Source organism: Stereum hirsutum (assembly GCF_000264905.1).
Source record: "Stereum hirsutum FP-91666 SS1 unplaced genomic scaffold STEHIscaffold_17, whole genome shotgun sequence".
NCBI lineage: Eukaryota > Fungi > Basidiomycota > Agaricomycetes > Russulales > Stereaceae > Stereum > Stereum hirsutum.
This window is the reverse complement of record NW_006763147.1, coordinates 333,436-358,346: the sequence shown is the minus strand read 5'-3', so window position 1 is coordinate 358,346 and position 24,911 is coordinate 333,436. Positions and strand designations below refer to the sequence as shown.

Sequence of the window (24,911 nt, the reverse complement as noted above, 5' to 3'; positions counted from 1 at the left end):
ATGTGCGGGAGTGTGTGCGCTGATACCCTTTGTGTGTATGATCTAGGTGTGACCTACACCACCTCAGTCGGCGTCGGCAGTCCCCCGACGCAATACACCCTCCTCATCGACACCGGCTCGTCCAACACCTGGGTCGGCGCCGGTAAGGCGTATGTCAAGACGAGCACTAGTAAGTCTACGGGTCAGAAAGTCGTGAGTGTTTTTTCCTTGCCACGCCCTTTCCTATACCCCTGTGTTTGCGCCACCGCCACCGCCACACGCACATGCTGATCGGTGTTACGAATTATAGAATGTTAGCTATGGCTCTGGGTCGTTCTCTGGGACCGAATGTACGTGTTGTTCCTCTCTTTTGCTCTTCTTTCCTTCGTTTCGTTTCATTTCCTGTCCTGCGTTCGTTCGTTTCGTTCTTTCTGTATTCTGGCGCTCGCTCTTCGTGCATTCTTGGCGATCATCACGCCAGCTCTTAAGCGCTGGCTCGCAGTAGGATTGAACTGCGACCCCGCCGGCGATCTTCATTAACTTCACCGTCGACGCCGATCTTGGCTGTGTCGACGCCGATCTTCCTACGGGGATATTTGTTGGTGCTATTCCATGTTCGGCGCCATTGACTTTCGTTGACTCGATCGACGATCTTCCTTTAATGCTATGGCTATGCTGTTGACTCTTCGCTGACCTTCGCCTCGGGCACTGTTGTTGTTGTTTGCTACAAATAGACACGGACACCGTCACCCTCGGCTCCGACCTCGTGATTCAGAACCAGAGTATTGGGGTGGCGAGCACCGCGCAGGGGTTTAGTGATGTGGATGGGATTCTTGGGTTCGTCTCTTTCACCTCACTTTCCACCGCACCCCTTTCCGTGCTCGTTCTCCGCCCCCTTCCGCACTTTCTTATCCCTCTACCTATCCTCGTGCACCTCCCCATGCTTACGATCATCGTTGGTGCCCCACAGCATCGGCCCCGTCGACCTCACCTCCGGCACCGTAGCAAACAACCAGCCCGTCCCAACCGTAACGGATAATCTCTTCAGCCAAGGCACCATCTCAGTGGAAAGTATTGGGATCTCGTATGAGCCTACGACGACGAGCAGTGAGGGGACTATGAATGGGGAGTTGACTTTCGGGGGGGTTGATAGTGGCAAGTGAGTTTTTGCCGTTTCTTTCTCCTCTCCTCCTCCCCTTTCACCCTTTCAGTGGGCGTCTGCTCCTGCGCATACGCGTGCTGACGATGGATGGATAGGACGACAGGAGACGTGAATTACGTCCCGATCACGAGCACGTCGCCTGCGAGCAATTATTGGGGGATCGATCAGTCTATCACGTATAACGATGCTACGATCTTGGAGTCGACGGCTGGGATTGTTGATACTGGTGCGTTTTTGTTTCTCTGTTTCTATTTCTTACCTGCGTCCCTATTCCCTCCACTGTACGCACAAACAAGCAAACGTTCTGTGTATGCATCACACCCCATCGCTCCCCTCCCGCACAACCACCCAACCCCCTCCGCCCGCAAAGCACACATACTAACCACCCCCACGAAACAGGCACCACCCTAATCATGATCGCGACCGACGCCTTCCAAGCCTACGAGAAGGCTACCGGGGCGACTATGGACAATACGACGGGGTTGTTGAGTATTACCGAGAGTCAGTTCGAGAAGCTGCAGAGTCTTTTCTTTAATATTGGGGGGGTGCAGTATGAGGTGTGTGTCTTCTCCCCATCTGCTTCAGTATATCCACATCCCATGCGTCCCTTCATCACGCGACCTGCAAACCGACTCGATTCGGTTTTCCCATTCATCATCCTACGTCCCACTACCCTTTCATCATCCTACGTTCCACTACACCTTCATCATCCTACGTTCCACTACTGGCCGAACGCTGACACTTACATTCGTGCGATGCGCTGTTCTAGTTGACCGCGAACGCGCAGATCTGGCCGCGTGCGCTGAACTCGACGCTCGGCGGCGATTCGAGCAAGATATACCTTGTCGTGGCCGATATGGGTTCGCAGAGCGGACAGGGGTTGGATTTTATTAGTGCGTGTTTTCTTCGTACCTTCAATCCAATTCGTACTGCAGCCAAACCTTCCACTTCATTGCACTCCATTCGCCATCATTACATTACACTTCCTCACGTTCCTTCCGCTTCATCCCACTTCCCACCGAACCCCCCAACCCAACCCGTTCCTCGAAACCGGTCGTGATATCCCGTTCCATTACTGACCTGACCTCCTCATGCGTATAACAGACGGCTTCACGTTCCTCCAACGCTTCTACTCCGTCTACGACACGACGAACTCGCAGCTCGGGCTCGCGACTACGTCTTTCACGGATGCGACGACGAACTGACTCCCTTCTGCCTCCACTTCTGCCCCTTCCACTCCTGCCAACCCATCCGCTTCGTCCGCTGGTGAGGGTTCCAACCCTTCGGCTGGTGAGAAGAAGGAGGGGAAAGGGAAGAAGGGGAAGAAGGGACGTTTCAGCGGGGTTTGGGAGAGGGTTATGGGGGTTGTGAAGAGGAAGTGATTGTATGAATTGAATGATTGGAATTGGAATGGACTTTGGATGATTGGTAGTATGGGATGGGACTTTTTTCGTGTTCGATTCGATTCGATTCGATTCGTTTGTTCGAACTTCGTGACGTACGTACGACTGTGTGGAGTGTAGGATATGTGCCGTAGTTGTGGAAAGTCGTATGAAGTCGTAGAATTGTAGAGTTGTATGTTACATACGTGCGTGCAATCAGTTTTGTTTGAGTTTTGAGTCTTTCGGACGATGTATACATATATGCACTCTTCGTTGGTCGTTTAGGATTGATGTGGCGCCACACTCGCTATCGGTGCCACTTTGCGTGAGGGCGTTGCCGAGATGAGATATTGAATTTCTCAGACAATTCTCAGAACCGTGCTGTGTCCTGCCGTGTCGTCTTGATTTCCTCCTTCTATGTATAATAAACCACCAGCTCCGAAGAACCTCGCCACTCGCCTTTTTTCGAATATAGGCCGTGTGCAAGGTTCCTTCCTTCGGGCCTGCAGGACTTGGAACCTCGAGCCCGCCGTATTCGGCGACACGCTGGATTCGACTATTCGGCGACACGCTGGATTCGATTCAGACACAGGCTCGGAATCGGAAGTCCTGCGCAGTGGTTTGGGATTTCTTGTGGGGTGCGTTTCGAGCTTGGGAGGTATGACTTGAGGCTTTGGGCTTGGGCTTGAGGAACGACTCGATGGACGGACGGATGGACGGATGGACGGATGGACGGATGGACGGATGGACGGATGGACGGATGGACGGATGGGCTTGAGCTTGAGGCAACGGTACTTGGGGAGCGAATGGATGAAGTCTAAGGGATATCGATGAAGGACTCGAGGACTCGACACGACACGACTCCATGGATGAAGGGTCTCGAGGACTCGACGCCTGCCGATTCGATGGACGACTGGATGAGGAACGGATGGATCGTCTCAAAGGCCTCGATGGATGAAGGACTCGAAGCACCGAGGGATGGATGGACGGACGGGTGGACTACTCGACACGGCACGACACGACACGACACGACACGGCTCGACTTCAAGTTGATGGGCATCCCGATTAAACAACTCGATGAACGGATGCACGGATGGACAGATCCGACGCGATGAACGACTCCGACGATGGACTACTCCGACGATGGACTGGACGTACATACGGCGCTTGGAATGGGTGGATGTACGGCGCTAACATGCACCTCTCTTCGACGCGTAAGCCGACCGATCGAACTGGGCGATGTTCTCAGACTCGACTCGGAGGAAGGATTGTCTTCCTCGATCTTGGAGCCCCTGGAGTTCGCGAGTATGCAACTTGGGATATCGATGGGATGAGTAGCTGACTTGGGCTGGATGTCAGACCACTCGACTCCTCGATTCGACTTGATGGACGACTGGACACGATGAACGACTCGACGCCTGCCGGTTCAATGAACGACTTTTGACGACGAACGAGTCGAATTGACGTACGGCGCTTGGAATGGGCGGGTGCACGGCGTTATGGTTCGTGCTCTCGAATCACTCTTCGACGTGTAAGGCTGAGGCTGGGATCGGACTGGGCGGAGCTCTCAAGCTCGGAGATGGATACCTGGATGATGCATCGGAGAGACGAACGGTCTTGGATTACGGACTACGGGACTCTCAGGGTGGTCGTATCATAGGGCTAAGGCACCATCTATAGTCACTGTGTTATATTGTCCGTCGGCATCTCAGACCTGCACGTCACTAGTCACTACTCGCCATGATCTATGGGGATGGTTTCTTGCGGATAGAGAGGCCATTCTTTTCGAGCTGCAGAGTCGGAGTAGAATTGGAGGGCTACCCTCGGACTGAACTTCTTCTTCCTTACTGTCGCTAGGAATTTTGAGTATCTATCTCTTTTTCACCCATGGCTTCGGCTCAGTCGATATTGTTTGCATCCACTTCTGGTGCCCTAATCGACCTCGACCTCGACCTCGAAGTCCTCGTTCATGCCAGGTCTCAGTACTAGCCATCCCGAGTCGGGCTGGGGTGCGGTTTATCTGGAGCCTGTAGTTGCTCCTCGACGTCGATATTCACTTACTATCGATCATCCGTTCGTTAGCGACCATTCCTCGACTTTCATATCCGGGTCCGGGCCTCTTGACCTCCTTGATTCAAGTTCAAGCTCACGCACTTTTAGTTGCTTGAACTTGAAGTAGCTTTTTCTGGGCTTGGTGGGATCCTCAGCGTTGCCGGAAATGCGGTGAGATTCGCATTACATTTCTGCAATCATGCTTCGTCTTCGTCTTTCAAGTCCCCGCCCGAGACTTGGCCGCCTTTAGACGACTACGCATTCTATCTTGCTTGGGCGGGCTCCGTATAATGGTAGCTAACTCTCGTCCGGCCCATGGCTTACTGGATTCGACTTAGAAGCCCTGCGCTGTGCTCTTTGAATTCTTGCGAGGTGCGCTTCCGAACTTGGACTTGAGGTCATGAGGAACGACTCCATGCAATGAGGGACTCGATGGATGGATGGAAGGATGCACGGCGCTATGCACTGCATTATGTACTGCGCCCTCGAGTCTCTCCGACAGATAAGCTCGTAAGGCTGCCAGTAACTAAAACGGAGATTGAGCGATGTTCTCGGGCTTGGAGCTTGCAGATGGGTAGCTATAGACGACTTGGGCAGCGGGCCCGGGCTGGATGATCCACCGCTCTTGGACGTGCGTTGGACCAACATATCATGCTTAATAGGCTAAGTTACTGGCCGTACTAGTCAATCGATGTCAGCGCACGATCATGCTGCCCATCCGTCCTCTATTCAGCCTAATAGTGACTTAGATTACTGGATGCATGTTTCTCACCACTGCGTATTTGGTCATTTATTTCCTAAAGAGCTCTCAGTCAGAGACCTTCGACTCGGAATCTCTCAGGTCCTGTGAGTCTAAGGTGCGCTTCCGGGGTTGGACTTGCACCTAAGGCTTGAGGACTTGGACTGGACGAACTCTAGTCCGAATTGCTTGGACGTAGTAGTTTTCTGGCTCCGTTTGAGGCGAGAACGGATGTGACTACTTTGTCCAGGGCTACGCTCGGGTACGGACTGTAGTCTGTGTTTTTCGGCTCGAGCTCTTCAGCTCCGATCAGAGACTGGAGAGGCCCTGATTGTGATGATCCGCGGCCGGTAGCAAACGCTGTAAGTGATCCTATGTCCGGTCAACTCGAGCTGATTCATGTCTGTGTCAAGGCTGGTCACAGCTGCAACTTACCATAGTTACATTGGAAACACAAAGAGTCGTACATATATCACCTGGACTCAATATCAGGGCGCATTTCGTTCTTGTGTACGCCTTCACGTTCCCAATATCCACTAACACTTCTGATGGTCTCCCTCATTTTCCCATACACATTTATCGTTCCTCATTCGCACCATCGTTTCCCCAATACCTTCCTGTTCAATCTTTCCGAATCTTCCATTTTAATACTTACGAGTAGGATTGATTAGATTGATACGGTCGGGATCGTCGAAACGAGGCGAGGCAGACCTTAGTAAGGACCATGTCCTTCAAGTGGGAGGCCATGTGTCTTCGAGTCCAGTCGGAGGAGTACTGCCGTTTAATCGCTTCACGTACAGCGCCGGGTTCGTACGCCCAACGAGCTCGCTCGGCGAGCTAATTGCACGAGTAAATGTGGCTTTGGTCGGGCGCCTTAGGCGGCTATGATTTGTGGTTGCTTTGGCACCCACAGTATCGAAATCAGAGTTAATAACTCAGTTATGTTACAATTCGTCTGAGTAGCGCTCTTGTCTGGGCCCTGCTGTCGACTCGCGAGGGCCACAAATTTTGGGCCACCGACGATGACGCCACTTGACACCACCGTGTCAGGATCTTTGTTGACATGATGTTTGGCGCGTCGTGCTTCAACTCTTCGCTTTGACCTCGCTGATGACCTTGCTTTCCACCACCATCTCACTTCGAACTACACACTATTCCATAACTACTTACTCTTCATGTCTCACGTAGAAACTCGGTCGATGACTCGGTCCCACTGTACAGCTACAAACGCGAGCGACGACAGTGACGTATCCAGTGCTGGCGCGAGTATTACTAACATTGTGGTTGGCACTCCTCATGAAGATGAAAACGAATCAGATGCTCGTACCCAAAGAAAAAGAAGAAGTTCAGATTCTGGTACGTCTCGCTCCCACGTTCGGTCTCACTTTGTGAGCGAAGGCCCTGTTGACACGATCTCTTTTCCAGGAGAGCGTCCTCGAAAACACCCTAAAATCGACAGCTCTACCGTGCGTACGCCCGGAGCTGTCGTTCATGATGTAGGAGGAACGGACGAGAACGCTTTAGAGGCTCTGAAAGCAAATCTGGCGACCATGCCCTGCGACATAATTTTCGAGGTACGCTCTTTCATTACTTCTCTTGCACATGTCTGATATTGATCGGTATTCGGCCAATTCTGAAGATATGCAAGTATGGGACTCCAGAGATGTTGCTCAGCCTTGCGCGCACGTGTAAGGCTTTGCGAGAGTTCTTAATGTCGAAAACGAGTGTCACTATCTGGGGGAGTGCCAGGGAGAGAGAGGTGCCGCCTATTCCCAAGCCGCCTGCCGGTTACTCTGAGCCATCCATGGCCGCCCTTATATACGACGAATGTTGCTTCGTGAGCCCCATTCCTGAATTTGATGATTAAGATATCGACTGCTGACCATCATCGTTCTACAAGAAATGTGGACAATACCATGGTGACCATGCTTCTTGGGGGATCATGCGTCGTATTTGCTACGGCTGTCGTCAAAACCAGTAAGTCTCATCACTGTAATATTCCAGGGAGACTTGCTCACCTAAAAACATTTGCACACATTCCCTAGTCTCATCTACGACAGATCTTATGGGCGCAAGGATAATCGTGACTTCAAAAATATCGCCTTGGCCCTGGTCCCACGCAGTGACATAGACAGGGGTGCGCTACATTCGTCGTTGCAGTCTCTCTCGTAACTGAATTCATGTTCCGTGTAAGTTATACATTGCCTCAAAGGGGCTCGCCCATTCTGCTTGCCCGAAGATGTAGATAAGGTTTCTGCCCTCCTCTCGGAATATGCACAAGCTATCGTTATGGGGAAGAGGGGTGCCCAGCAAGCGTTAAATAAATTCCTCAACGAGAGGCGAAAGGTCCCTGAATTATCATTCAATGTGAGCCTTTCTCCTCCGATATTCTTCTCCTCCTTGTCCTTGTCAAGGTTTGGGCACTGACCATAGTCTTGTTTAAAGATGGAACAGGACATGATAGCGTGGTATCAAGACCATTGGGATCTTATTCGGAGAACCAGACATCACGAGTTAGTCCTTTCAGTTCTCGGTGTGCTAGCCTCTTTCTGACACTCTTTTTGGGGAAGTATTTTCAAGCGACTTAGACGAGAAGGCTTTGAATTTGACGAGTTGTCGACAATTGAGTTTCAACGCATTCCTTGTGTAATGGCACATCATCTGTTATCTGACGAAGGTCAGCGTTTGCAAACTCTTTGCTTCATCATTCCTGAACAAGAATTGATATTTGACTCATCCCAGAGTGGGTCCGAATCCGTCCGGAGCTTCACTCGCATCTCGTCGGCGAACGGCGCCGGCGAGCTCAAGCCCAGAATGCGAAAAACATGAAAAACGGATATAACTGGTTGCGCCGACAGAAGGTCCGTCCATTGGACTGGTACTGGTTTCCCTCCCCCGAACAATTCATCGAATCTTGCGAGCTCGAGGGGATGCCCAACCAAATTCACGTTGCAGTTCCAGAGCTATGCGTCGAAGATCAGGTAGCCAGCATTATCAGCAACCTGAGGGATTGGGTCGCAACCCACGTATGCAGGAACAAAGATGGAATCCCGAAGCTCTATGAGCAACGAGGATGGCCAATCGAGAAACTAGGCATCGTCGAAGGGAGAGCCGGCCTTCGCAGCTTTGTTCTTGACGCAGCTAGGTTCATCAATCTCAACCTTGGTCCTCTCGAGCTCGCGACTTTGGTGTTCCAGACTCGTTCGGGGGAAACACTGATAGGAAGGGATGTGTGCTATACATGGAAACATCCCAGCATTGGCGTACATTTTTCCGAGGCGGGGACGGCCTCGGCAAAGACGGTGGTGGAACTTGCGAAGGAACTGCAGGATACGACAGCGGAAAAGATGGACGAAAAGGACCATCGGTTTGTGTGCACAAACTGCCGTAGGGCCAAGCGCGGCCCTTCGCGAGAGGTGAAGGCACATACATGGAGAACTTCTGTAAGTTGTTTTGTTACCAATCCGCGATCTGATGCCTTTGTACCGTACATCTAATTGGCGTTGCCTTTGCTCAGGTCCAGCATGACGTATCGGCGAAACATACCAGGCCTAGATGGCGTCTACTTCGTCAGAAAGAGGCGAATGCTGTCAAGGCCAGGGAAAGCACGCTCGCGTCTTCGGAGTATGTTCACACAGCTAAGTGGTACTGCCAACACTGTTGTGATAAACCTGCATCTACCTTACCGGGTTCGGCCACGCCAACAAATATTGGCGATGACGCCCGTGCCGGCTGGACATACGATGGAGTAATGCAGCATGTCATCGACGCGTATGTTCCACGCGCCAGTCATCTAGCATATTATTGTTCTGATTTTCCCGGAATTATAGACACGAAATCGCGCAACCGGCTTATTGGAAGGATTACGTTTATTTTTCCTCGCACGAACGGATGCCGCTTAGGACTCCCCTCGAGCTGGTCGACTACGAAGTCGCTCCAGGGGCCTGACTTGGCCAATGTCTGTATGCGGTCCTCCAGACTCGGAGTCTCCATTCATGTTTTGTCCGTAATCTACCGTTATGTTCGTGTACACTGTACACTGTATAGCACTACATAATTGCGAGCTTTGAAAATCATTCTCGGCGCCACGCACTGTGGCGCTGTTGTTGACGCGTTGTTTGGTTCCATCGCGTCGATGAATTGTCGATGAACGTGCGCGTTGATTCTTATTCCCAACGACGATCTAGGACCACAAAAGAGCACAACACTCAGCTATGCCCGTATCAGTCGAGTGCCAGAAAACGGAAGATCTAGCGTCGGTACAGCAAGATCAGTTGGAACCTACCCGAGGGGCAAGAGCCAGTGTAAAACGATCATGTCCCGATATTGACACCGGCGACGACGCGTCTGTGGATCGTATGGATACGAGTTCTGACCAGGCGTATCGTAACGCAGACGGAACTGAGGCAGATGTTGAAGGACAATGTGGCCAGGAAGAACTCGGTACGTCTACAATATTGATCCATGATATGTGAGCGAACCCTGAGGTCTTCAGGAGAGCAACCGGCCAAACGTCGTCGAGCTGACGGCTCTACGCTATGCAATACGACGGACGTCGTTTGCAGTGCCGACAAACAGAGCAAAACACAGAAAGCTGCTCTGAAGGACAGAATGTCTTTGATGCCTGTCGATGTTATCTTCGAGGTACGCTCCGGCTTTTTCGTATGGTCGCTGATGCCAGTGAATATATCTACGCTGGTAGATATGCCTCTGCGTGTATCCAGGCGATATGCTTAGCCTGTGCCGTACAAACAAGAGTTTGCGAGATGCTCTACTGTCTCGTTCGAGCATCACTGTTTGGAAGAGCGCGAGGCAGAATGTCGAACCATCGCCCATCGAAAGTCCGCCTATCGGCGTTTCTGAGCCTCTGTGGGCCTCGTTGGCGTTCGACCACTTCTGTTTTGTGAGGATCTATCTTCATTTTGATCACTTGGCTGACAGCAGCCTGACGATACGCTCTGGAATGGATAGGAATGTGGAAGATCCGAAGACACGAAACCTTATTGGGCGTTCAAGCGCCGGCTCTGCTCTGGCTGTGAGAAGAAATTGTCAGTCAGCTTGCCGCTATCATATTCATGCCAACTCGCTCATGCACATATATTTAAATCCTTTTCTGCTCCAGCCTGGTCACGGCGACCGACTATAAGCTTGCACACCGATATATTGACGACACCGCCTTTGAATTATCACCATCGATGGAAGTGGTCGGCGCTTGTGAGTTTGCTTCACCTTTATAGGGCCGCTTCTAACTGACCGAAATATCGTAAAAACAGACGAGATCGTAAGGATCAAGTACTGGCGTCCAGACGTGGACGACACCGTCCAACTCGTCTCGCGATATGCAGACGCCATTGTAGTAGGAAAGAGGGGTTCTGAGCGTGTACTGCAGCAGTTCCTGAGAGAAAGACGAAAGTCCGTGAGACCGCTTGGCGAGGTCAGTCTTATTATGCGAATTCTCTAGTCTTTGGTGCCACGAAGAACTGAAGTGCCGGTCACTGACCTTTCTGAAGATGACTAGGCGTATGCAGGAATGGTATATCGCATACCAGGCAAATCAGGAAGAGGTGATGAAGAAGAGATGCGAAGCGTAAGTTTTCTTCTTGCGGTTGACGAAGCTTTGGAAAGACTTACGCAGCTACAGTATCAAGAACCTCATGACCGAAGAAGGCTTTTCTTCTATAGACATGAACACCCCACAATTCCACAATCTAGCCGATGTCGAATTGAGGAGACCTTTAACTGACGACGGTAGGTGCTCTTCACCACCACACAACATTAGCTAACATGGCACAAAAACCGAATGATATCCTTCCTCCAGAATGGGTCGATATCCGTCCGAGGCTTGTGGTTTACCTTACGGAAGCTAGAAAGGCTCGCCTAATTCTAGAGGAAGAACAACGCATGGACCGAGCCCGCAGCATCACAGAAGCCAAACCAGCATATGAACGCACGTACCTCCTTTTGTTCCGGCCATCCGAGTGGTATTACTTGCCTTCGGCCGAAGTCTTTGTTCAGACTTCAGATTTCGTCAACCTTCTTGCGAAAAACGCAAAGGCAAGGGTGCACGGACATAGCTGGTTCCTTTCTGATGCAGTGGCAAGATGGGTCGAGCACAAACGCGGCCTGCACAATGCAATGCTTCCGGATGAGTGCCGGCGCCGAGCAACCATTAGAGAGATGAACCCCTCACCTATCTCCCGATACGATGGATTCGGACATCTTCGTCCTTGGCAAGATGTTAGCGGTATGGATCGGTTCTTGGGTTCTCTGACGCTCGCGATTGCAGTGTTCAAGACTAAGGAAGGAGGACGGGTCTTGATTGCGCAAGACGCGTGTCACGCGTGGAAAGAGGATATCACTCTTGAGTTCTCCTCGCGTGGGTCGGCGGCTGGGAAGAAGATGTGTGAGATTTTGAATGTGTCGTTGGATACGAGGGCTATCACGATGGATAAGCTGGACAAACGATTCGTTTGTTTAAGCTGCCACAACGCGAACGGTGGTTCCTGGAGTGGAGTCAAGGCTCATACATGGAGGACTGGGGTAGGTTCATATATTTGGCATAAGGGCTTGTTGGTACACTGTTTATATTCATTCACTTACTTTTGTATCGTGGGTTAGGTCGAGCATTCCGCGTCTACGGCTGATGTAGTAGACCATGGTACTCCTCGTTGGCGGCTGCTCGATTCGGGAGAGATGGAGGCTGTCAAACGGAGGGAACAACCGATCGCGTCTTCGGACCTTGCCAAGACTGCACACTGGTATTGTCAGTACTGCAACCAGGGGCCCGTGTCTTCAGTATGCACGACTACGGAACGTTCTTTGTCAGATATAGCATGGACGTACGATGAATTGCTGAGACACCTGGACGAAAGGTATGCTCACTTCCCTCTCTATTCATTGTGATTATGGATCTGATTTTGGACCTCCAGACACGAAATCTCGGATGCTATCCTTGGGGAGGACTTCGTCTTTTTCCCAACGATGCCTGGCACGCCCTTGTTGAGAGCACCCTTCGAAATTGTCGACTTCGCCCCGGCAGAAATACCCACGGGCGAGTTTTAAATTCTAGAAAGGCTGCGAATGGAGGCTGTATGAAGTTTTTTGAGTACTCTATCGATGGCCTGCTGGTTGGGAGGATAGGACGTCGAACAAGCAAAGTTTGATCCATTGAAGAGCCCGAAGTGACAGTATTAGCAGATTCAGATCAAGGGCACAACATTTGCGAACAGGATGTCCCGCCTCAACTCGAAACATAACCCTGCGTAGAAGGTAGCTCGATGAAAAATAGGAAAGCGTGTACGCGATGATACCATGAAGCGCAAGAACGATAGAAGGCCATTCACAGACTCTTCAAAGAGTGTTGCTTCCGGGCCCACATGGCATAAAACCTGAAGGAATATTTCCATCCGCTCGATTCAACATCATCCAACCACCCTTGACGCGCCTCATTATCATAGCTTCCTCTGTCTATCGCCGTCTCCTGCCCGATCCTGACGGCTTCCGTGTACGACCTACAGAGCGCGCGGCCAATGTTTGCGATCTCTTCCGCTACGGACATCGAACCCATCGCATGCAGACGGAAAGAATCATCAGTAAGAACGATACTACGTTGAAGCAGGGCATTTTCCCACTGAACCAAGCAATGTTCTTACCAGTCTCCGGGCTGGGATTCAACGGAAGCTCGCAATTATCCACCCTCATTTTATCATATACCCCCAAATCGATCATGTTGCCTGCGATATACCTTGCAATCGCTGGATCCTGGCCATTCGAAATCATGTATTTATGGAAGTTGTGCATGCAACGCTGCATCCCTGGTGTAAGCTCATCTAGATCTCCGACAATGTCGACATCCTCGACAAGAAGGATCCCGTTGGGCGCGAGGAGAGAGGTGACGCGCGGGTATATCTCGGACATGCTTTTCTCCTTGTGAAGCTAGGGCCAGAAACACGTAGTCAGACCATATGATAGACTGTCAGATAAGGCGATTAGCCGGTTGAAAATATGACTTACGTGGAGGAAGACGAAACGGACATGAATGAGATCGAAGGTTTCGGGCTCGAAGGGGATGGGCTGAGAGATATCTAGGGTCTGGTACTTGACGTTGGACGGAAGAGGGCTAACGACCGTTGACATACAGACGTCAGCCAGGGAGATAAGTCAAGAGTTTAGGGAGAACCGCAAAGGGCTTCACCGATCAGGGAGAGGCGATATATCAATTGCGGTTATCTCAGCGTCAGGAAACTCCTGAGCAGCTTGGATGGACCTGTATACGGAACTGGTCAGACCTTCGATGGGCGTGAGTCAAAACCAAGCTCACCATGCGCCAGATCCTGCACTGAGAAAAGAAAGAAAGGCATTAAGTATGAGCGGCAAGATAAGGATGTAGGTCTGTACCCAATCTCGAGTATCTTTCGAGGTGAGCCTAGAGGTCAGAAGGAGACACTGGGTCCAATGTAAGTGGCGACCGCTTTATGCATCTCATCCAGTCTAACCAATTCATGCATAAGTGAACAGCTCCGAAATGACGCCAAAGACGAGGCAAAGAGTATACACTGACCTTTCCCATTCAGAAGGGAGGTGCTGTGAGACCCGTAAGCAGCTGGCACCAGCGTAAATCGTCGCAAATTTGATGCACGTACTTTATCTGTGTATACGACGTAAGTCGACTTCGAGTCAGACATCGGTTCAGATACTAGGACGGGGTATTTAGATGGTCGATATGTCACTGGCAGGGAAACATCTTGATATTTGAACGATTCTGCAAGGGAGGACCGCAAGTTGGAATAAAAGTGAAAACCCATGTCACAACTCTCCGGTGAAGGGCCCACTCAAATGGATACCGGGCACTCAGGAATGCGGCCAAAGCTGTAGTATTGGTGGCCCTTAGGGCTGTGCATTGCGAAAGAAGCGTCGGGAAAGCTTCTTGGGTGTGCATGTCAATGGAGTATCTCACGAGACGCATCCCTTCAACTGTCGTGCATCAATGCAGTTACCAAAAGGGAGGACAAAGTCTGCGACGTAAGGCTGTGAAACGTACACAAAAAGACCAGAGTTCGTGCCCTTCGAAATGCTAGAGAGCCTTCCGCAGGAATGAGGCATGTCGAGGAAAACATAAGACCTGAGCCCTCGTTATTCGATGGATCGATATAAATCAGTGTAGTCATGTTGTCACGATTGCATGAAATGGAAAAACTCACAATTATCAGGCTACCCCACTTGAAACCCGGGGAAGTAGCATCTTTCGTAGATTTCGCTGTGTAGAGGATATCGGCAGTCAGGGCCTCTGATACCAGCTGGCTGGCTATGTACACTCATTGACCGCTCCATGTGTAGCACGGATTGGCTGCTCATCATCAAAAATCTCGGACCATCGGATTGTATTGTCATAAATCATCACGGAACGTTTTGTAGCATCGACTCGCTAGCACTGGTCGGACGCAAAGTCAACTCGGTATGGTCTGGACCTGCCAGCGTATCGCCACCAGTGTCATGCGAGCCCTCATGCGGGATCTGGTCGTAAGAGTCGTTCTCATCCGAGAAGCTACCACTCCTGGACTCAACGGATCGGATATGCAGCAGAAATCGGTTTAGAGTCAACGTGGCCATTGCCCATACGAGCCTAGTACACATATACGGAGCAAGGTGATAGTCAGCGGTAGCCACAGGTTCTCAGGGACGAGCTTCGAAGATGAATTGAATGTACTTACGGCGGGACCATCATAATCTTCCTTGGGTCGTTGAACGAGACGAAGCAGCAAAAGTTCAGAAGCTCCAGGCCAAAAAGAATCTAGTAGATAACACGCAATCGTAATGCGGGCAGTTTAATTATGAGTGGGATGTAAACAGATGCAGCAGTTTTGAGCTCACCAGGAAAAATAGTGCTCCGTCACGGTGCAGGGCCTGTCTGAGATGTACTTGCTCCGCGCGAGGTCTCGAAGGGGAGCTGTATATGGTTAGACAGAGGATGATAATCCCAAACGGTATCTACAAGAGGCCAAATCAATAAGAGTCATAATCAACTGACCAATAAAGAAATAGTAGTGAACGGGAAAACCGAGGATATCACCTACCGGAACAGCCCATAACACCACAAAGAGGGGTGGTGCTCGTGTGGCGTAACATGTGTTGACGGCTGAAGACCATTGGACGTCGACTGAAATATTTCAGATGATGACAGAACAATGACCGAGTCATGCATATCGGGATGCAGCATGATTCGGGTGCGTCAGATATGACACTCACCAGTGAGCTCTGCCATGGTGATAATGACAAGTACTATCTCCGTGACCAGTGTAGAGGTGAAAAATACCAACAGAGTTCGAAGAATAGTCTGTGGTAAAATGAGATGGGTCACTTGAACCACGAAGAGAAGAAACGGGACTCACAGGATGCCTGTCCCATATGACCGCCACCCGAAGGAGTGCGAAGAGGTGACCAAACCCGATAGAATACACAGAAAGAGAGAAGATTGTTCCGATCAACCCCTTGCATCTGCGTGTGCGGAACAATAAACACAAAAATATGAGCATACCAAAAGGTTGCAAGACAATTTAAGAGATAGAAGTACTCACACCTGTTTGATGAGGCCAATGTGGGTACAGGTGGCACGTCTGGGAACATAGAGTACAAGTGCATAGTAAGTAACTACTTACGGTGGTTGAGAACCCTTCGTTGTCAAATCCGTCCGTAACTAAAAGACGAACACGATGAGCAATAGCCGTCAGACAGTCGTATAGAAGATATAAAACTGACGGTGGAGAATGATCAGGATGCAACCGACGGTCATATACTTGTTGAAAAGAAAGCCGTTGCGGATGAACGAGGACGGAGCTTGCCAAGCATATCCAACCTCTTCAGGAAAGGTGAGGATATGGTCGTACAGCATCAGCACAGCGGAAAAAACTGTATGGAAAATGGGATGAAATACATTCATTAGTTCAGGTCTGCAAAAACGGGAAGAAGAACGAAGATACCAATAATATAGCGCGTTGTCAACTCGATATCTAAGGTCTCGTGCAGCAGGTCCAGCTCTGCTTGAACGAAGGGATTCGAGACTGAGGATGTCATCAATGGTAGAGACTCGACAGGGCAGGTAGAACAATTGGATGGAGATAATCAGGCACAAGATGGTGTCTGAGAAGTCAGATGAAATCTAAACGTAGAGGCAAGAGGTTAAAGAGGACTCAACGAAGATTGACATAAAAGCAGCAAGACAGCGAGAAATCTAGCCTGCGTGTGCAGTATAAAGCGACAGACATAGATCTATTCCCTTGGGCGTCAGCTGATGACACACTTCGTAGTGTTCAGAAGACTATGCATGAGCATCGGCTCTCGGAGCGTCGCTCTCGAGGAGTAACAACCATTTCCCGACTCCCGCCTGACGAGGTGTTATTGTGACCACACCCACGGACGGAATATACATAGCCTGCACGCGCAGCAGCTTGATTAGAGCGCACTGAGCAAGGATCACGTCGGGCCAGAGGTATTATTTCTATGTTGCACAGAAATCTGAAGCCGTTGAGGAGAGGTCACAGTCAGAGACAACAGTACTGGTATATCATAAGAGACGTCTCCGGATGGGACAAGGTTTCCTCGGCGAATAGAAGCATGAGAGGGGCAGGAGTGACTGCGATATCTACGAGCCACCAGTCGAATAGCCCTGGGTTCTCCCGAGTTTGTTCTCAGAACGCTGAAACAAGATATGAGACATCTCCACAGTTTGGCAGAGTGTTTGACCGTACAGCAGATGAGTTTACCACAAGATTTCTGTCGTTTCACATCTTTATGCGAACAAGTCGATGCTAGTCAGGAAACAGCGATCTAGGACGACACGAGACAGAAGAAGAGTTAAATTTGTTAGTGTAGGTCACTCAAACGACGAGAGTTCGACAGAATTTACCAGAAAGTGTAGGTGGACTACATTCGCACAAACCTAACCAAGACTTTGGACCGTTCTTCACCGTGGTGTTCTCATTTTCCCGCCTCTAATCACGCATCACCGGGCTCTCACTCTTCATTGTACACAGAGACCTGTCCCCTCACCATCGCATCGCTTCCTAGTCTCACCCACAGGATCACTATATCCCGTTTGGTCTATGCCACTGATCTGACTTGACTGTCTGAAACAAGCACTAGAATCAATGCCAGTTCGTCCGAGAGGCTGCAGCTACCCTGGATGCGACTTGAATGGTGTGGACCCCAACGCGATCAGACCGGCAAGTTATCGGTGTCGAACATGTAAAGTGCTACCACTGGTGCCTCGGTAAATTTCTAGCGTCGAGGGACAGAGAATTATCCTCTGTGCAGCTGTGAACTGGAAAAAGACCGAGGGTGAGAAAGGGTTTGGAGAGAAAACGAGCGGGAAAAACAAATTGAAATTGGCAAAGCTTCGCGTCCCGGATCTTTCCGGAGAGTACTTTCACGGCCACCACGACTGTGGCCCTCTTTCTAAGTTCCCTTCGACTGTCCTATCCTCAGCCACCACATACCTTTGTCGACATATTCTGCCCTGCTGTCTTATAGCTGAAATGGCATTACAGACAGTAGCTATTTTTGCTGCTGGCTCCATGGGTAGTGCCGTCGCGTCCCGCCTCACCTCCCACGGCATCACAGTTCTTACTTCATTGAATGATCGCTCACCATCCACACGTAAACGTGCGCTCGAAGCTGGAATGAAAGACATACCCTTCGCCGATATACCAAGACAAGCCTCAATCTTCCTCAGTATACTGCCGCCTAGCCAGGCGGAGACGCTCGCACAGGATTACATCCGTGCGTACAATGTGAATACAACCGAAGTAGACGGAGGGGAGGAGAGAATCTATGTAGACTGCAATGCGGTCAGTCCGCAAACGGTGAAACGAATAGCTAAGAGCTTTGAAGGTGTTCGAGGTATAAGGTTTGTGGACGCGGGAATCATTGGCGGGCCACCGAGAGAAGGGTACGACCCGACATTCTACGCATCATCGGACGATCTGAAGGCATTGGTGAGTTTCGAAGGGCTAGGGGAGTTCGGGATGAAGATCACGGGGATGAGGGGAGAGGGTGCAGGTATCGGAGATGCTAGTGCGTTGAAGATGAGTTATGCGGTGCGTCTCTTCTCAGTCATGGCGTCGAGTGGCGAAATATTGATGTGGCGTCGCGTGTAGGGTATAACGAAGGGTATCACCGGCCTGTTTGCCACCATGATTCTCTGTGAGTATCTACTTCTACTCACTTTATGAGACACTTCCACTATTGCACCGAGCCTTAGCTTCACTGGAGTATTGTCTCATTAAATATCTCTCCTGACACCACTACCTCTGCCTCACTCTCCATAGCCGCACATGCATCCTCGCCAACGACATCCAACTTTCTTCTAAACGAGTTGAATGCATCACAGCCTCAGCTTCTTCAACGTATGACACGGAGCATACCCGACATGCTTCCGAAAGCATATCGCTGGGTAGGCGAGATGAGGGAAATCTCCGAATTCGTGAGGGATCCGGCTGGCACAGCTGATGGAGGATCGCCAGCGTGGGATGGAATGGATCACATACATGAAGGTATGGCATGTGTGTATGAGAGGATTGAGAAGGCTATGAACGGGCAGGGAGATGATAAGGAGGTGTTAGACGAGTTCGTGAAGGACGCGAAGGAGGCTATCGAGCGGAAGGCGAAGTAGTTTCGGGTACATGGATCCATCGGATAGAAGGTATGCTCTCCAATATGCTCTTTGTGGTTTCGGAGCTCAGTGCACCAAGCGTGTTTAAAGCTATCAATCACATTGTACGAATCAGCGGGTGTTCCATTCTGTGCTCTACCAGTCTTGTGAACGACTTACAATCGGGCTGGAAAAGTTATACAACCTACGCTAGTCGAATTTGAACCCACATCCGGTCGCATTTTGCTAATGCCCAGCTCATCGCACGGGCCCCGTGCGACGAGATGACTCGTCTCTAGAATGCAAACACTTTTCAGCTTGTGATGGTGCCTATTCGGGTACAAGTTGAAGAAATGATGAAGTGTATCTATGCCTCACATCAATCACCACATTTTCTGGACTCCCCTTGGACTATTTACTCTCAATTTCCTTCACAGATCCGAACAATACACTACATTGACTTGCTTCTTGCCCACCCTTTCTTTCGTGCGCCCTACACGGCCTATGTCAATCTCGCTGTAGCCTCGTCTCCTTCAGCCGGTCTCTCGTCGATGTCGAGTCTCAATTCCCGCTTCGAGTCATGCGAACATAGAAGGAACAAATGCACACATCTCCTACGACAACAATATCTGAATCAGGTGAATGCCGGAAGATCCTACCAATGCGCAAACTGATGTGATTAGCGCTAGTTGTATGATAGACTGGAAGAATTACTGACTACTTGGTCTATAGCCTCGCGCACGAGCCTATAGAAACGACTGGCAAGCCTATTTAAGGCAGCTGTTCGCCAGATGTGGCAACGGCCACATCCTCTGACTGGATTATCAGGAAGTATCTGTGAGTCGAGGACGAGGTTCGGAATTGGGCGCTCTTTCAACGCATATGCAGCTCGTTCCAGGTATTCCCACACCAGCGGCGGTGCCCACAACTCCCTGTTAGACTTTGTCGCTGACTCTGGATCATAGTGCTCGGGTACCTTCTCCTGACACTCACAAACCCGTACGCCGTCCACCATATAATTGCTGACTTCCAGGCATGAGCGTGTGATGGCTACCCGGCTGGCGGCCTCGCCGCACTTGCGATGGTACTGGAGGAGACGTCGGAAGTGAATATTATCCATAGAGCGGAGAGCTGTCGTGGAACTAGCGATGAGGTCGTCGAACTTGATGGCGAGTGCAGCCTTTGCGGCAGTGGGGATGAGGTGTGGATACCCGAAACTGCACGAGAGTGCGTATACCTCCACGGGCGACGTGTTGAGGTGGGATGTGAGGACAAGCTCCGCCCATGGGCACAGCGCCACGATCTGGTATTTCTCTGATGCTACCAAAGCGCGATGGAGGGTACCGAGATGATCGATATGTGGCCCGGCACCGGGGTAGCATGCGCGGAGGATGGGATCAAGGATATCTGCGTCTTCGGAGAGCGGCACGATGGGTAAACCGTCTCTGTGGTCGTCGTCGTTCTGACGGGCGGTGGTGGACGAGCGGCTCGGGGTTGGGAGGGTGAACATGGTCTTGAACACTGGAGATGCTAGCGACAGTATGATTCCGTAGACACGGAAGTCTACGTGATCGCCCGACCGAAGGACGACGTCGGCATCACGATCGTCGAAAGGGGGTGCAGCGTCTGTGAAGCTTGAGGGAGGTGGCGATCTGAGTATATTAGTGGGTGTCGAGGGCTCTAACGTGTTCAGAACGGGCTATGTGTGAGAGGTGTTAACGGCTAGTATACGGTGAAATGAGGGTAACACCGCGAACCATTGCGAATTCTTGACTGCTCAGAGTCCTTGAAGTCCTGTTGTATCGCAGTGATTATGGTTTAGTACGAGCAAACAATAGGGGAGAATGTGTTCGAAATTTACGGGTAAGGAAAAGTCTACTTTACTTGAGAGGGCATAGAGCTAATCAAACGACCCAACATCGTAGATATACTTACATGGGCAGAGGGTGCGCCACAAGAATACAACCACCGTACACGAGGCAAGTGCGTGGTCCAATGGTGTGAACCAACGTTAACCAACACCGCATACTTACGCCGTTAAGTGACTCCATAGCCCGGGCCCCGGTGTGGTCGTCGCCACTTTAATGTTGCATTAATGTGCCCGCAATCTCTCGAAGTGGGAGCAGGTTACCAGGTAGCACGACGAAGATCAAGACGTTCGAAACACATTTTATGCATGCCCGACTAGGATGCATTCCGATATCCCTAGACGCAGTCGTGACAGAAAGACGGAATTACCGGTGATTCAAGCAAGGTTCAAGACCAAATTATGGCAGCGGAGGCCGTGCCACTCGCAGTCGGTGGGCCACACTGAATACCCCACGTGGCGCCTTTATTGAATATTTACGCTTATTTACGCGTTCTCCGTGCGGTGACCTTCGAGTCGCGACGCGACTCTGCTCGCTTTGTTTCTTGACCATCCTGTCTCATGGCCCCTACAACACGTCGACAGAGTGGAAAACTTCCTCCGCCTCGTAATCCTGTCTCGTTTGCTTCCCACGAAGATGAGGACGACTTTATGGACGGGGCCCTGAGCGATCTGGATGAGCCATTGCAGACCGCGACAACTCGGGAAGCAGCGGTCAGGAAGGCTGTCAAGGCGGATGACCCTCAGGGCAGCGAAGACTTCGAGGATGAAGAGGAGAAGGAAGAAGGAATAAAATATGATGAGGAATACAATGCGTCTGGTACGTCTTCATTTTTGCAGAAAACTGTGTTGCATTGGCTAGATGGGCTGTTGAACCATACTGAGTTATGTCCGTCTGCATTGCAGGTAAAAGACCTACGAAGCGCCGGAAAGTAGAACCTTCGAAGGCCAAGGTCACGCGCCAGACAAAGACGCCAACAACATCTGCTTCTGCGTCTGCGAAGACGAAGCCAGCCGGCGCCAAAGCCAATAGCGGTAAACTTCGCGGGAACAGGGGGAAGTTGCGGGACATGCTGAGCATGCCTTTGGACATATTTTACGAGGTATGGATGTTCTTTGCACGGTCCACATTAGGCGAAATGACTTCATATGCTGTGAATATAGGTCTGTAAGCTGCTGTCGCCGGCTGATCTCCTCAGTCTTGCTCGAACGAGCAAGGGCCTGCGTGAGATCCTGATGTCTCGTAGCAGCATCACTGTGTGGAAGTCTGCGAGGCAATCTCTCGGAGATCTTGTCCCTCTCGAGCTGCCCCGCGAATTTTCAGAACCAGCATGGGCGGCACTGGTCTTTGTCCGTGCTTGTACCGTAAGTCTTACCTTCCGCACACGTCTTCAGCCCAATGTCGTGTACGTCCACCTCGATAACAGACGCGTTATACTAGGGATGTGACACCAAAAACGCGCAAATAGTTGACTGGGCCTTCAAACGGCGTCTTTGCACATCCTGCAGGAAACATAAGTCAGTTGACGAAATGTCATTCGACTTCTCTCGCTCTGGTTCTAATCCTTGAATTGTCACTTTTTTCGGTATTAGCCTTTTCTACGAAGGTAAACTCAAGAGCACTTATCCTGATGCAGACCCTGCCGTCCTCGAGCTGCTCCCTTACACACACAGTACGTGTATGCTCCCTACTCGTTAGATTGATTAGACTTACGGTCATGTTATACGAAAGCGGGAGCGTGGGCACATGGTTTAGCTTCTGGAAAGAGGTACTTTTGGCATGACGAGCTCCGAGTCCTTGTTATGCAGCGCGGAAAACTGCTCAAAAATTTCATGATGGGTAAAACGGGCGCGAAGGCTGCGTTGACCGAGTTCGACACAGTCAAGCTTAAAGCTGTGAAGTCTCTTATGAAGGTTGGTCCTCTGATCTTTTTGACTCAATATATCATACAACTAATATCCCTGTCGTACAGAGTTGTGACGTCTTGGAAACATGGTATGACGAGTTTGATAGGAACCGTGCGGCTCAGTCGACCGACGCAAAAACGGCTCGATATGAAGCGTAAGTTGGCCTTCGTGTTACGGGGTTCTCGATCTCTGACCTTGCGAAACGATTGCAGTATCGTGAACCGCCTTCTCGCTTTGGGTTACGAAAGAAGGGATATGTCCTGCTGGACTTTCAAAAACCTCAGCGCGGTCAATTCAAGCAAGCCGCTTACGGATCGTGGTAAGCGGTTTTTTCCCTCTCTGCCGTGTGAGCTCGTCGAGAATGTGATCACTCATGATCGTTTACCTTTTCCAGGTTGGAATACAATCAGACCTGGACTAGAGAAGTATTGTACGAAAGAAAGGGATGACCGTTGGGAGAGCGAACGCCGCCATGCGCGCGAAGAGCGCACTAGGAAAGCCAAATGTCTCTACGCCGAATATCGCCGCACTATTCTTCCCTCGGAGTGGTTTTATCTACCTACCCCGGAACAGGCCACCAAGCTCCCTTGGTGCGCGGAGATCATCGAACGCGACTTCAAAACCACGTTGGTCGAGTCCGACTTCGACGTTCCTCTCACGAACCTCGCCTCATCAGTCGAAGCCTGGGTTAGAGAGAAAAGGGATCACTGCATTGCGATGTTGCCGGAGGAATATCGTGGCGCCATGCCTTCCTCCGCCCCCATGATCCCCACCTCGCTTACGTCTCCATCCGTCAGCGATGTTCGACAAGGCAGGTCTCGCGGGAACTTGTGTCCGTTCCTGGGTCCTCTGGAATTGGCTCGGGCTGTCTTCAGGGTTCCGAACGGTACGAACCTGTTGGTGGCGAAGGAGGCGTGCCATACATGGAAAGAGGAGGCACTGTCTATCGAGTTCTCGGCTTGTGGCTCAGAAGCTGCTGTGCAGATGATGACGTTGGCTGGATTGGACCCAAAGTCGACGACTGCAGCCGACCTCGACGCCAAGGACCACCGCTTCCTGTGTCTGAATTGTTATCGCGCAAACAGGGAGTCCTGGGGTAGTATCAAAGCGGAGACCTGGAGATCAGCTGTACGTGCCTTCCTGTCAAGCTCTCTATAGTGGACTTTTGTCAGCTCTGTCTGACAGACGCGCATTGCACCGTTTAGGTCGAGCACCAATTCACTGCTCCAGAGACGACGCATGTGGTTCCTGCGTGGCAGCTGGTTCAGCCCACGGAAGCTGTCAGCATCAGAATGCGAGAGCGACTTCTCTCTAGCGCACCCCATGCTAGCCACAACCACTGGCACTGCCAGCATTGTGGGCCGCGTCAAGAGAGCTATCATTATATGTGGCGTAACGACCCCTTGAACGCGAAAGAATACATCGACGTTTCATGGAACAGGCAGGGTGCGATCAGTCACGTCCAGGCGACGTGCGTGTTTTCTGTTCACCCGACGTTCTTCCCATCGACCTAATATGCTAACATCTTCACGACGCTTGTTTAGACACAATATCCCTAATCCTTCGGATGCCGATGTGGTCTATATCCCACCACCTGGGTGTCCCGACCCCGGAAAGCCCATCGTTACGTATATTATCGGGGCGTCCCCTCCCCCTACAGTCTCCGCGAAGACGAAGAAGGGACAAAACTTTGCATGCAAGCATTGCCAACCCTCGAAGAACCCGAGACTTTTCGTAGAACGTGGTGTTATGGACCATATCAAGGCTGTGTAAGTTGTCTCCTTTCATATCGAATCGTTCGCGTCTGCCACCGGAGGCCGTGGAGGACCTGTTTCTTACTTCTCTGTCTACAGGCACAAGGTCACAGATCCGAAGATCGCAGTGGATTTCGAGATTCATGTTCAGCCAAATACTTGAGTGTGGCCGATGACGTCTGCTGGTATGACGGTCTATTACTTGGCTTGGACATCACACGCTCCGTCTTTGTTTCTTGGACGCTTCTCGTTCCCCTCACTATTGTACTAGCCACGCATCTTCTGCCTCTAATTCGTCTCATGATTTTTTGGATATTTCTTGCTTACCAAAAAAAAACCCATCACCATCTTACGAACTACGCCTCTGTCTAATCCATCATATTTCTGTGCTACCCTATGCTCTCTACGTGAGCGTCGACTGGA

The 24,911-nt window shown here is 50.8% G+C and overlaps 8 protein-coding genes across 8 annotated transcripts; 5 read left to right on the top strand and 3 right to left on the bottom strand.

The window, feature by feature from the left end:
* On the top strand, positions 1 to 2,346 carry STEHIDRAFT_66339 (family A1 protease; the record flags this gene model as incomplete). Its single annotated transcript, XM_007309095.1, has 8 exons — positions 1 to 192; positions 290 to 329; positions 714 to 816; positions 950 to 1,138; positions 1,237 to 1,367; positions 1,541 to 1,698; positions 1,911 to 2,034; positions 2,246 to 2,346. The coding sequence occupies 8 exons, from the start codon at positions 1 to 3 to the stop codon at positions 2,344 to 2,346; spliced, it is 1,038 nt and encodes a 345-aa protein (XP_007309157.1).
* A 1,650-nt stretch (positions 2,347 to 3,996) lies between these two features.
* STEHIDRAFT_171805 (uncharacterized protein) lies at positions 3,997 to 9,262 on the top strand (the record flags this gene model as incomplete). The annotated part of the gene is made up of 14 exons (XM_007309205.1): positions 3,997 to 4,488; positions 4,606 to 4,632; positions 4,684 to 4,860; positions 4,914 to 4,947; positions 6,740 to 6,888; positions 6,954 to 7,151; positions 7,215 to 7,291; positions 7,360 to 7,451; positions 7,527 to 7,681; positions 7,760 to 7,827; positions 7,885 to 7,991; positions 8,057 to 8,757; positions 8,832 to 9,085; positions 9,145 to 9,262. Exons 1-14 carry the CDS (start codon positions 4,411 to 4,413, stop codon positions 9,260 to 9,262), a joined length of 2,235 nt encoding a protein of 744 aa, XP_007309267.1. The 5' UTR covers positions 3,997 to 4,410.
* Positions 9,263 to 9,528: 266 nt separating this feature from the next.
* STEHIDRAFT_134451 (uncharacterized protein) lies at positions 9,529 to 12,376 on the top strand (the record flags this gene model as incomplete). The annotated part of the gene is made up of 11 exons (XM_007309204.1): positions 9,529 to 9,757; positions 9,810 to 9,958; positions 10,017 to 10,217; positions 10,286 to 10,362; positions 10,437 to 10,528; positions 10,588 to 10,748; positions 10,825 to 10,901; positions 10,956 to 11,062; positions 11,133 to 11,854; positions 11,933 to 12,186; positions 12,244 to 12,376. 11 exons carry the CDS (start codon positions 9,529 to 9,531, stop codon positions 12,374 to 12,376), a joined length of 2,202 nt encoding a protein of 733 aa, XP_007309266.1.
* Positions 12,377 to 12,653: 277 nt separating this feature from the next.
* On the bottom strand, positions 12,654 to 13,998 carry STEHIDRAFT_161620 (S-adenosyl-L-methionine-dependent methyltransferase; the record flags this gene model as incomplete). Its single annotated transcript, XM_007309203.1, has 7 exons — positions 12,654 to 12,862; positions 12,967 to 13,249; positions 13,328 to 13,433; positions 13,509 to 13,580; positions 13,635 to 13,652; positions 13,875 to 13,897; positions 13,957 to 13,998. 7 exons carry the CDS (start codon positions 13,996 to 13,998, stop codon positions 12,654 to 12,656), a joined length of 753 nt encoding a protein of 250 aa, XP_007309265.1.
* Positions 13,999 to 14,710: 712 nt separating this feature from the next.
* Positions 14,711 to 15,575, bottom strand: STEHIDRAFT_161619 (uncharacterized protein; the record flags this gene model as incomplete). The annotated part of the gene is made up of 5 exons (XM_007309202.1): positions 14,711 to 14,936; positions 15,025 to 15,104; positions 15,185 to 15,301; positions 15,388 to 15,470; positions 15,560 to 15,575. The coding sequence occupies 5 exons, from the start codon at positions 15,573 to 15,575 to the stop codon at positions 14,711 to 14,713; spliced, it is 522 nt and encodes a 173-aa protein (XP_007309264.1).
* Positions 15,576 to 17,844: 2,269 nt separating this feature from the next.
* Positions 17,845 to 18,980, top strand: STEHIDRAFT_161618 (6-phosphogluconate dehydrogenase C-terminal domain-like protein; the record flags this gene model as incomplete). The annotated part of the gene is made up of 3 exons (XM_007309201.1): positions 17,845 to 18,405; positions 18,466 to 18,511; positions 18,637 to 18,980. 3 exons carry the CDS (start codon positions 17,845 to 17,847, stop codon positions 18,978 to 18,980), a joined length of 951 nt encoding a protein of 316 aa, XP_007309263.1.
* A 613-nt stretch (positions 18,981 to 19,593) lies between these two features.
* Positions 19,594 to 21,010, bottom strand: STEHIDRAFT_114876 (uncharacterized protein; the record flags this gene model as incomplete). Its single annotated transcript, XM_007309200.1, has 4 exons — positions 19,594 to 19,614; positions 19,678 to 20,658; positions 20,717 to 20,753; positions 20,895 to 21,010. The coding sequence occupies 4 exons, from the start codon at positions 21,008 to 21,010 to the stop codon at positions 19,594 to 19,596; spliced, it is 1,155 nt and encodes a 384-aa protein (XP_007309262.1).
* A 377-nt stretch (positions 21,011 to 21,387) lies between these two features.
* STEHIDRAFT_171802 (uncharacterized protein) lies at positions 21,388 to 24,872 on the top strand (the record flags this gene model as incomplete). Its single annotated transcript, XM_007309199.1, has 12 exons — positions 21,388 to 21,646; positions 21,733 to 21,929; positions 21,991 to 22,191; positions 22,268 to 22,344; positions 22,420 to 22,499; positions 22,559 to 22,740; positions 22,800 to 22,888; positions 22,947 to 23,053; positions 23,129 to 23,862; positions 23,940 to 24,205; positions 24,279 to 24,503; positions 24,588 to 24,872. The coding sequence occupies 12 exons, from the start codon at positions 21,388 to 21,390 to the stop codon at positions 24,649 to 24,651; spliced, it is 2,481 nt and encodes an 826-aa protein (XP_007309261.1). The 3' UTR covers positions 24,652 to 24,872.
* Positions 24,873 to 24,911: the final 39 nt, after the last annotated feature.